This window comes from Atta colombica, unplaced genomic scaffold (assembly GCF_001594045.1).
Source record: "Atta colombica isolate Treedump-2 unplaced genomic scaffold, Acol1.0 scaffold82, whole genome shotgun sequence".
NCBI lineage: Eukaryota > Metazoa > Arthropoda > Insecta > Hymenoptera > Formicidae > Atta > Atta colombica.
Genome location: NW_017259575.1, coordinates 833,888 through 846,804, shown reverse-complemented (window position 1 = coordinate 846,804; position 12,917 = coordinate 833,888). Strand labels below are relative to the sequence as shown.

At 32.3% G+C, this 12,917-nt stretch overlaps 1 protein-coding gene across 2 annotated transcripts in view; it reads right to left on the bottom strand.

The window, feature by feature from the left end:
- LOC108692801 (ribosomal protein S6 kinase alpha-5) overlaps positions 1 to 12,917 on the bottom strand; it is a 41,365-nt gene that overhangs the window by 21,222 nt on the left and 7,226 nt on the right. The window contains exon 1 of one of the 2 annotated variants that reach the window (XM_018201280.1): positions 8,216 to 9,878. The exons of the other annotated variant lie outside the window; for it this stretch is intronic. Within the exon in view, the coding sequence (XP_018056769.1) occupies positions 8,216 to 8,831 (616 nt within the window). The 5' untranslated portion in view covers positions 8,832 to 9,878. Of the gene's footprint in view, positions 1 to 8,215; positions 9,879 to 12,917 lie in introns of those variants that run through there. 2 annotated transcript variants of the gene reach the window in all.

Here is a 12,917-nt window from a genome sequence, read left to right as displayed (position 1 = left end):
ATATATATATATATATATATATATAATACATATATACATACATTATATTGTTAATAGGAAAGATTTATTGAATATTAGATCTTAAAAAGACAACAAAAAAATCTTTTGCAGTTTTTTCACGATTCAACAAAAAATATTCCGAACTTAAAAAATTCCAAAATTTAAAAGTAACAAAGTATTTTCAATACGTTCAAGTATGTTCAATAATGTCTAGATTTTTTTAATAGATAAGAAAATGAATATAGATATACAAAAAAATACACTTTTGTCATATTATTTATTTTTTGATAATATCTGTAAATTGAAAATGATTAATTTTTTTAACATAATTTTTCCTTTTTTTAGCTTTTAATGTAAATCCAGGAAAATTTTATTCAAATTCGATTCATTCGAATTCAAGAAGATTCGATTCAATTCGAACGATTTAGAAATGTTTGATTCGTCCTCCTCTAAAACTTAATCTACAATGTGCGGAACATCGACATCTAGTACTGGACATGCAGCGAAATCTCTTTGATCTTTCGTCTTGACGGACGAAAGAGTAAGATAGTGAGCATGGAACTCTCTTTTTACTCTTATCTTATTAATCGAATTATGTTTCAAGAGAAGGAGAATAGTGTATTCTTTAAAATCAGGAGCAGTATTGACTGATATTAATGCAGACGATAATTCTAAACTTACATTAATTATTAGATACAAAATAAAACTTGAAATATGGTTTCTACGTGTATATTTTGTGCAAAAGTAACACTCTGAGCACAAATGTATCAACTTAATGCCTCAGGGCCCTTGATTCACTACTATCCCCGTAATCTCTCTATCTCTTTCTAGGACTGCTAAGATGATTTCGATATTAATGCTCCGTTCAGTACTATATGTCAATTGTGCGGAATAAGCTTAGTGTAAGAAGAGCAAGAAATTGACCAATCACAGTCGAATCTGAGAAGAACAATCGACTATAATTAGCCAATTTCTTACTTTTACATCTTACATCGCATATATTGTAGATCAGGCCTAATGGAAAAATACGATTAGAGTACATGACCTAGCATTCATGAGACATAGAATATAGCAAAGCAAAAAAATGTACGTAATGTACGTAATTTTACTTAATGTATGTAATGTATGCAATGTTTTCTTAATATACGTAATGTTTTATTTGAAATTAAGAATTTTTTATCCATATCGATCATGTTTTATCCATATCGATCAAATTCGGTCATCGTTCCAAACATCCTCTTAAGGTTTTATTGTTAAAATTATAAGTATGAAAAATTTAGAAAAATCATGCTGACTGACCTGTCTTAGTCATTTTGCAGAGAAAAGTTGAATCACAAGTTTCACGAAAAACATCAAATTTGGGATACTGGAGATAAAACATTTTTGTCTTTTCTTTTGCCTATCACAATCAGAAATAGCAAAATCACACTGTAGAAATCCAAATTGAGGAGAGAGCACATTTAGCGTTCGATAACGAGTTTCCTGCAGTATTGCGTTCGCGACAGTGACACATATATCCGCAACCGCTCAGGTTGCTTTCCGCTACACATGCACCAGTTGACTGAGACGATCATGGACTGGTTGTCGTAAAAATTTCTAAAGGTCTTAATAGTTGAAATTGTCCCCACTAGGACTTTTCTTCCTTCTAAAGGCATAATACAAGCCTAAAGGATTACCCCCTCCACTATGCCACGTTAGAGAACTTCTTTTAAAATTTCTGAGAATCTAACACAAACTTGTTCCCCCTACCACTCATAAGAAAGTTTTCTCTGAAGAAGGAAGCCGGAACGATTCTATGAAATTCTATAGAATATTTAAGCTGTCAGTGTACAGCTAATCGAATTTGCCACCCTTTAAGAACTTGAAGAAAATAATTACAATGAATATATTATATTAAAAGTATGTAACTAATTTTTATATTGTGAGAGGTTTTTCTTTGGATTCTGGAATAAAGTATTTGAATTCGCGTAACTTTTATACAACTTCTAATTTCAATTTTTCAATCTTATAGCATTATAAATTTTTCGTAATAAAAAACATTGAAAAACATTGAATTGTCGAATTGCCTTCATTATTACAAATGAACATGGAAATCATTTTCGCGCGATTGTGACATCGATATCCATACACATGGAGCTATATCAATCTTTGCTTTTATCGTCCTCCCTTATCTTAAAGCAGTCGATACACGCTCATAACGTCGCGATAGAAAGAGCAACGATAAACTACATACTATAATTGTCAACAATCGTGAAAATGCAACGATAAATTATTGCATTCATCAAAAATGATAAATTTATTAAACAGCTTGGCGATTAAATGATCTATTGCAGTTATCTATTACAATTGACTAAAATGCAGTAATATTTAATTTGTTTATCATACAAAGAACTAAAAATTGGATAAAAGATTTTTTTAAAAACACTCTTAATTTTCATAATAAATTCTTCAACGAATTTGTAGTCTTTGTTTTTGTCAGAAGTCTTTGTCAGAATTTAGTTTAAAATTGTCGTATCATATAGTTGTAGTCATATTAGTTGTAGAAAATATCATATTTTAAATAAGTAATTTGCATTATATATCAACATGTAGCGTTACATTACAATATATGGTAATGTGATCAAAACTTAATCATTGCCGTTATAATCGAATAATATTTATTTGAACAACCATAAAAGCAGCAAGAAATCGTGTCTATAAAAACTGTCGCATTAAAAGTGTGACTGACAATTAGGTCTGTATCAATTTCGTATCAACAATTCTGAAGGACATAATAATTCTCCCTCTTCTCTCCCCCCCCCCTCTCTCTCTTCTCCCTCCATTCAAAACAAAGATATACAAATTGCGCAAAGATCTCATTTTTATAGCTGCATAATTCTTCGATTAATAAGTGGTGTGTAACTGCGTAATTTTGCGCTCAATAATTGAAGTATTTGCTGATCAATCGAATATTACAGCTTTGATAGCACTTTTCGGTGCACTTTCGTAACAGAAACATTGCACATATTACGCTATTGAATGTATCGGGTGTACGTAACTGTAGTCGGTATTCCTGGACAAGATAATCGCGTACCGTGTCGCATCGATAAAAAATATTACAACACTGTTCAGCATACAAATGTGTACATCGAGAGAACAAGCAGACAATGCTTTCGTTGATATTGATACATTTTTGAATTTATCAAATTTTTTGTTCTTTTGATAAAAATAAAAAGGAACTGTGTGTACATTAGGACGAGAAGAGATGTGTACACAAAAGATAATATCTGGAAACGTAAGTTTTAATATTAATTTCTAGACAGTTTACTGAAATTTTTAATTTAAAATTTAAACCTTCGCGATGCTCAATCCATCTTTTATTTTCAATCTATTTCAACGTCAATTTGCGATATAAAATTAATCCGAGACATTATAATCAGTAAACATCCGTTCATCGCACAGTCAAAAATATACATATGAATATTTTGAGTAAAAATAATTAGAAATATTGATTACTATTTAATTACTACAACTAGAAGGAATGAATAGAAATGAAAATGCAAAATTCATCTTTTCATCCTGCCGGTATTCACTGGTTTATTCTTGAATAACCTTGTACTATTTATAGAAAACAAATAGCCGTTTAAATTCTCTATGTCAGTATCTCATATCTTATATGAAGTATACACACGTTATTAAAAAATGATCGAGTCAGTTATAGTATGCTTTTCTGGCATCGCACCTGGAAGCTTCAATATTTTTTTTTTGTTCATTAAGACCGCATCTTTCACGGCCATCCGGCACGAGTATCTATTGCTTATTGCAGCTACGTGCCCAATCTCGAATCGTTTTAACAAAAACCATTTCTTATTTCCGAGCATTCTTTTTATAGGCACGTATAAGTACATATATCCGTGTTAATATGCAAACAAATGCTATCTCTCTCATTTCCTAACCGATTTAGAATTTTCCTCAAACAAAAAGCCTTGTAAGAAAGTATCTAAACTATTTTTAATAATGTTCCAAATATATTTTTATTTTTTCAATTTTATCTTATCAATTCTTTATATGTATATCAATAAATAATCTTGAGAAATTAAAAAGAGATAAAAAATCCATTGTATCATCAATAACATAAAAAATTTTCATTAAAGCAAGATTTGTTCAAAATTATCTAAAAAATCAAATTTTTTTATCGTTTTCAGGTTCTCTTTTTTATTTCCGTAAAACTAAAAAACTATTGACATTCGGAGATAAAGGCAATAATTCTCGTTAATTAAATGTATCGTGTAACAGAGCCTCTTTACAACACCCCGTATCAATGAGCACTCCAAATCGCAATCGTTTTGTGATTGCAATATTAAGTGCAATCAACATGCATGAATGCTGTTGCGTCAAAGTTTTACGAAACTGGAAAACGCAGCTGTCGAATTGTTTTTGTCGAAGCTGTTTTTGCGTCAATCATTCAAGATACTTATATATTGTCAGCAATGCTTGCGTAAATATTGATCATTTCTCTCGTTAATTTCGCATATTTATGTTAAATGTAACACTTTCGGTACAACAAAAATTATATACGGACGATCGTTACATTTTACATAAAGGAAAAAAGAAACATTGAGTCGATTCTTTATTTTATCAAACGTCACAAAGAAAGTTCGCACGATGTACTTACGTTATAAACGTTATATTTATATACAATCTTTCCGCTTATTTTTATATGTGATATTTCTTCTTATGACATGATTTCTTTTCCATAAATCTCAGTGAAATGTACGCGAAAGAAGAAATTGCATTTGCCAAAACGCGTAAAATATATTTGCCTTGTTACTTTTATATAAATTATCTCCAATTACAAGATCAATCGGACTTTCATAAACAGCAAATACCTACATTATATTTGCACGATAGCATAAAACGTTATATAATATACAGCGTCTTATCTCTAAACAAGGACAGAGAGAGAAAGAGGCTATTCTGTGAATACATCCGTACGCAGTACCATTTATAATTGGATATTTTCGTGCCGATTTTCGATACGTTTCTCATTGATAATAGTGGTGTATTTTTAGATCTCCCATAACACTTGCAAATGCGTACGGTTGTTCAGCGAACGACGAGAGAATAAGCTACCACTTTTCCGCATGTCGATTAACTTGTTTGCGCTCAAAGAAACGCGGATTGCTGGAGCTTCGGCATTCAACTCTTTCGTTATACACACACACACACACACACACACGCGCGCGCGCGCGCGCGCGCGCGCGCTCACAGCTCACATATATATATATATATATATATAAGTAGATAATGCGCGGACAGAGAATACGAAACAGGTCATTTCTGTGGATCAAGACCATCTACAATTTCTCGAACATGCTAAGTTTTATCGAACGAACATTAAATTACATAAAATTACTGACGTCAAAAATAATTCTCGTGAAGCTCATGACGCGACGTTTTATAAAATTAAAACATCACATCGGTTCCCGGAAATTTAAAACAAGCTTCTCTCGATTGAGAATAACATGGCTGGTTTCGAAAGCGCACAAAACCTGCGCGTTTCAGCCGTGTCATGTCTCGTTGTATACCAGGAGAAAGTGATTAAGATCTCCCCCCTTCCTGTCGTGATATTAACTCTTCACCCTTTTGCTAAAACGCGTATACGAAACTTACACGGAACTACAGCAAATATTAGGGAATAAATAATGCGTTCTTTTTTAGCATAGAATATGTGTGGGGGAAACGAGAAACGATTCGCAAGATGTGCGATTTAGACATTTAGTGTATCCCTCTTAGGAACAAATATACATAACACTTGTAAACGGAAATAAAAGAAAGCAAGTTCTCTTTTTCTCTCTTTGGCACAAAAACTTTGAATGTCTATAAAGTTTTTTCGCATGAAGAACAATATCACTCGACAACGGAGCGTAAGGTCGAAGTCCGAATTATTCGCGTCGAGAGTTCACCGTTATGTGCTTACGTATGAAAAAAATCATCAAATAAAAATTACTCGTCGAATCGTCAATGAATCTAAGTAAAAGATAGCCTAGATATTGATCTTAAAATGTAGCGAACATTAAAGCGAAAATCTCAATATAGAATATAAAATCTTAAAAACACAAGGATTGGAAATATTTCATCTGAAAATATATACATATAATACACGCACGCACGCACGCACGCACGCACGCACACACGCACGCACGCACGCACACACACGCACACACACACACACACACACACACACACACACACACACATCTGTCATTAATAAAATTGAGGCTAATAATATGAAGGCCATATACTAGGCCATACATATGGATTTATGAGAATTTTGGAGAAATTGTAGCTCACTTTGGTCAAAATATGAGGACTGCCATGAAAATTGGAAGATCATTGTTAAAAGAATATTTTTGTTTTTCTTTACTTTTTTCTTTCTTTTTATCTTTTTTTTATTTTACTTGTCATAAAAATTTTTTTCTCTCTCCTTTCATAAAGTTAATCGTATCAAATGAATTATCTGCGATAAGGAAATAAATTTTCACAATACAACGTAAAAATGTGTAAGTCAAAAATTTATAATTTAATAAACTGCCAGTTTTTACTCAAAACTCTCGAATATTTAACAGATAGGGATTGTCTAAAGTTTTAATGGTCTTAAAAATTTAAGCCGTCTGAATTTTTAAGTTATGAAAATCCATTTAATGATTTTTCATTTATTATATATCATTATAATGACTCGCCGTACTCTCTAAATTTCTTGGACTAAAATCTCATTCCAAAAGAGTGAAAATATTGCCACTATCAAAAAATATATATATAAATATATAAACTCTTTTTCATGATAATAGCAGTTTTCATTCTTTTGGAATGAGATTTCATTTCTAGAAATATAAAGAATATACATCATTAAGGCACAGACTTAAATTTACCAATTTAAATTTATTGAAAAACATTTTACATGTCAATGTATTAATATGTTAATGTATTAAGAATTATCTCATTTCAAAATTCTACACAATTTAAAAAGAATAATTTAAAAGGAATAATCAAATTCTCAGAATTCTTAAAATAAAATATTAGAACAGAGTATCTATAAAATATAATGCGTTCTTCAAAGTGCTTTTTGGTTTAGTCATTTTCGTCATTTTAGTGTCAAAAGAAAAAGTAAAGAGAACATATCTATTTCTTCAAGGAACCAAATCGTGTCTGCGATAAATTAATACAATACATATCACAAATACATATTACAAATTATGAATTTTTACGATTACCAGCGTTGCAAATGCTGTGCCGCAACCCAGTAACGAATAAAGAAATATTAAACAATCAGATCGATACCTAATGGGTTTTAAGAAGCCTGTACTTTATACATACAGTGAATGCAAAAAGTATTCGTACAGAGAAAATCTTTTTTAAAAAAAACTTTACTTTTAAAAAGTAAATATAATATTATCCAGCGAGAAATGAGTCATCGAATTGATATAAATATATCTCGAATCAATAGAAATACGATGATTTGACATCAATTGGACGTCAATTTCATTTTTAATAGACGATCATTTCTTGTTGGATAATTAACAATTTATTAATTAAGAATAAAATGAACTGTATGTTTCTTAAAATTATATATATCAAAAAGATGTGTATTAATTATACAAAATATATCATCTGAAAATTAAAAATTACATTGTTTGAATGCTCAAAAAATATTCATATAGACGAGAAAGTTAGCTTCTAAAATCAGGAATACATGCGAAGCTCGTTTGTTTATGTTAGAACAGAATGTACTCATTGTATAAAATTGCTAATTAATGTTAATTTTCTACAAATAAGACTTATAACAAATTCGCTTGTACAAATACTTTTTGCTCTCACTGTATGTATTTACGATCTGTTGAAGCCATTGCTAAATATCATGCACAGTAAACATTCTGCGCTGGTCGGCATAAATTCCGCGTTTTAAAAATGCTACACACTGCTTTTCCTTTACGTTTCAATTTCTCGTATCTGTTTTTCAGTTTAACGATGAGTATGCAAAATATGATACTTGATACGAAAGACGATTGTTTTCGAACTATCGAGGGATGATGATAAGTAAGCTTGAGACACCGAAGAACTAATCATCGGATGAGCAAAGTATGAATAATGAAGACTTTCTTGTGCGAGAACAAAAAGATCCGAAGATACGATGATGATGTAACATCATTATCATCGATGACAGAGATGGTTTTACCTGTGTCACAAACAGATATTTCCGCATCATTCCAATTTTCAACGATGGTAGAAGGACTGGTAGCACACTCAACATTTGTCGAATCCTTGGTACAATCGATTATTTCAGGGCTCTTGTGAATATAAACGACTGCTTTTGAGTTCTTGTGAATGCAGACAGGTACCTGAGAGTCAATGTTTTTCTCGTAATTTTCGGGAATACAAAGAACTGCCGAGGAGTCCTCGTGGGTATAAACAAATTCCTTGGGGCCTTCAGGACTGTGAACTATCTCGGATGTTTCGCTTACATCACGTTTGGTTTCTTCAGGATGTTTGATGATGATGATGTCGTCTTTAGCCTCGTCAGAGTCGTTAACGTCAAGATCGTTTATATCCTCAACAAGACCAGAAGAAAAGGAGGATCCTTGCCTGCTCTCCTCCCAGTGATCCGATCGTCTGGTCTCGTTAATGATCAAAATACCAGCGGTATCGACGCTGAGGAGCGCCCCATAATGATTGTAATTACTGAAGATGACATCACTGAGGTCACCGCAGTTTTCCTCGAAATAACCGCTTTCCTTTTTCGATGGAATCGAGACACTGTCGTTCGCCTGCACCGAACTCTCATCTTCCTCCATCGCGAAATTGCGGACTCGGGGTACGATTTATGCCGCGTACGTCACTGTCGTCGCGGCGCAAGCAATGTCAGTAGGAATAAAGATAAAAAAGAAGCAGAAAGAAAGAGGCAGGGGACGGTAGATCGGCGATCGACATGTGCAAGTCGAACTTTTCACGATCCCGTTTCTTATTGTATTGTAACAACAAGCAGTTGCTCCAGTTGAAAATTTTCTTCTGCTTCTCGGTGAATAATTACTGATCGCGATTGTAATAATGATCTTTTGGAAAAACTCTTAAGAGATAACTCGATAATTATTGTCTCGTATCAATCGGCTTTGATTTCTGATAGATTTTTTTTTATTAACTTGTATCTGCGTTTTCGATTCTAGCGTGATCACGACACAGTCGGTTTCTACTACTTCATATTCAAAAATGTATTATTAATCATGTACGAGTACAGTTTACATGTTGCACTTTGACTGAACTCAAATCCTTCTCTCGGGACTCGTGCACTAATCAGTTGAAAAAAACAACTGTAATTTATCTCAGCAAACATCGATATCGCAGGTGATCTTTACGTAAACATCAATAGCTTATAGTCGCACCGTAGACACTGTACTTAATTGTTTGCACGGAAACGAACGTCGTAGCTCGTGATGATCCGGCAGAAGCGTCAGTTAAACGTAAACGTCGTCGGTTATCCTACTGACACACTTAGGAACCACGCACGCAGCATGCGGCGCGGACGACACGCTCGCAGTCGACTGTTCGCACGATCGTTGTCGAATGCTGGGGGGGCCTTGACCAGATTCGCGAATATCTCGCCTCGTTTTCTTCAGGAGTATCGTTCGGTCGAGAACGTCGTCGCGGTTGACGAGCTAGCTGACGAGAAGTCGCGTGTTCCGGAACATTTAGGGAACGTCGACTGTGAGCCTAATCGTGCGCGATCGCAACGTGTTGATTCACCACACGCGCACTTTTATCGGCCTGACATCGGAATGTAGTACATCTCTGACCAATGTCGTATCCTCGGAGTTTTAGGCACAAACGACAGCTACAAGTTCTCATCGGACGCTGTCTCTAGCCGCGTTTCTCGACGAGGATGTCGATCACGGATACATTGTTGTTGAACAATTCCGAGATCGAAGGTCGCGAGTGTGCGGAACGGAAGATGATAATTCACGCAACGGAAGATGATAATTTTGTAAACCTCGTCTATGTGGGATTAGTCTCGCTTTTATAAAGTTACACTTTCACTCGAAACGGGCCGTATTTCGATAACGCGCGAGATCAACAGTCCGTGTCCTCGCGAAAGTAACGACCTCCGTGTTGCCGTAACAAGCGCACGACACTGCGACAAGATTATCATGCCCGTTACGCGTATGTATCGTATGAATTACACGAAGCGCAAACGAGAATTCACATGACGTACTCTCCCTGCGTGATCGTTGTGGACTAAAGAACTGTGAAAACCTGACCGACGGACCCTACACGAGCGCTTCACCCACCCCCCCGCCTCCTACTTTCCCCCCCTCCCTCTTCCTCTCCCACTGCGCGAGTACTAACAGCTGATTTGGAAAACACCGAGGCCCCCTTTTCAGGGACGGCTCTAGTGCAATGCTGTGCCCCGAGGTTACATAACGCGACTCTTTGACGTCGATCATGCAGAAATGAATTTTCTTTGAAACACAATTAAAATTAATGTAACGATCGCAGTCGTATAAAAAAAAAAAAAAAAAAAAAACAATATCAAGGCACGTGTTATGAAACTGTTCGAAATGAATTCTAATCGAAATAATATTTTATCATTTTCTCTAGAAAATAAGTACAATAAAAATCTAGGAAATAATTGAACAATTCTGATCGTAATCCATTTCGTACAGGATCTTATTTGTAAAAAAAGATTGCATACGAAAATACTAGGGAAATCTCAAGGGAAATCTATAATATACGTAATATTGATAATATTTTCCTTAATTTTCATATGCAATAGTTTTTAAGATTAAGGCCTCAGTTCCATAATATTATTAATTCCATAATATTATTAATTTTAAAAAAATACACATTATGAATGGAATTTAGGCATTTTTCTATAGAGATAACTTTCTGCTCGCTGTGCGCTATGCATTGACTGCAATATTGTAATTCGCATTCGTGTAATTCATTTAAAGCTGATCGAAAAACATATCGCCATATCGAATACACTGTAAAAAAGCGGTATGTAAAAATCGCAAAAACAACATATATTCCATTAAAAATCGTGTGATTTTTAACATTTATTTTTCACATAATTATATCGTTTTCACAGTATATAATTGTTAATTAGTAAAATATGAAAATTCTAATATTTCGCCAATCGTTAGTTAATTGGATATGTAATTAGAGAGAAATATTACAAAAAGATCCATCATGTAAATGATATTTAACAACAGTTTCTTTATTTGTTCAGCTGGATTGACAGATAATTTCGAGAAGATTTAAAACCGCATGATATTTTTCAAAAGATAGCTGAGATTTTTTCACTAATCCTTTTAAAATAATTTTATTAAATTATTAAAGTAAAAAAAAGAATGTTTTAAACAAAAAATTTAAAAAATTTTTAAATAAGAATTTTATTTTCTTAAACGATGGAATTTTTAAATCAAAAAAAAGTTTTTTTATTTGATTAACCATAAAAATAAAACTCAAAAGTTTTAAGACGTAACTGTATGTGTTTTGAAAGATATCGATGCATCGAGAGGTACACGGAATTTTGACTTTAACACACTTTATCAAGCAGATATTGACTCGTGATATATACATAAAAGTTGTTGAACGAAAACTGTAAGAAATGTCATCTATAACCAAAAGTATACACAAAAAAATATCATACTATTGCTAAGAAAAGTGATTACTCAGTTTACTTCTTTTTGTTTTAAGAAATGATTACCTCTAAAAAAAAATATATATTGTTGATAATAGTCTTAGAATTACCTGTACATATTATAAATTTTAAAAATCTTATTATCATACTCAAAATAAATATTTTTTTTTCTTTTATAAAAAATATATTATAAAATTTTATTATAAAATTTTATTATAAAATTTTATCAAAGAAGCGGACGTATATAATAAGTAAATCAAATTTGTTTTAACTTAATATTCTTGATTAAAGTATATATTCTTACTAGAATTTAGAATATATTTTAAATAAATTTGGTTGTGAAACTTATGATGGATTTGCAGATATATAAATTTTTGAAATACCTGAAACAAATAATTGATATATTTAGATACAGTATATATTTTTCAGTGTATAGTTGCTGACTTTTTATCAGAATTTCGCGCTTCGTTGCGATTCTTTTTCAAAAATTCACCAATTGAAATGATCAAATTTGAACGTTTACAGAACGTTCAAAATATAATAGAAAAGAGAAATGCGAGCATTTAATGAATTATTAACGTTTAATAGCAAAATATAATAAATGACAAAATATAATAGTACAATAAAAGATGTATAATATATTAAATTTTCCTGGAGAAAATATGTATAAATATGTATATGGATTTTGAAATTAACTTTCTCGAATAAAAAAAAAATCACAATTTTTCGATAATTAAAATGAGGTGTAAAATTTATGAGAAATATTAAATATAGTTTAATATTATTATAATTTAATATTACGTATTTACAGAGACACAGAGCTATTCAATTCATCGCTTACAATCGTATAAATTTACAAGCCGATAATGCGCTTCGCTTCAGTATTCAAGCATACAGGATTAAAGTTCAGAAAATCATCATCGTGCTCGAACTGGTTTACCTTTAACCTTTAAATATTTCATAGGGTTTCAGTGATAGTATGTTAGTATGAAATTTCCCTTTTAGTGCACTGGAAAGAATCTGACTATATTAATTAGAATTCTGGTTGAAATCAGAATTTTTTAGTTGAATCTATTTTAATTCTAGCATTGTATGTGAAATAACAAGAATTCTAATTGATATGATCAGAATTTTTTAGTTCAATCATTTTCAATCTGAAATTTTTTTCAGTGCATATAATTTTCGATTTATCGAAATTTACAAAATTATCGTGATTGCTATATTAAGCGTGTGATTATTATTT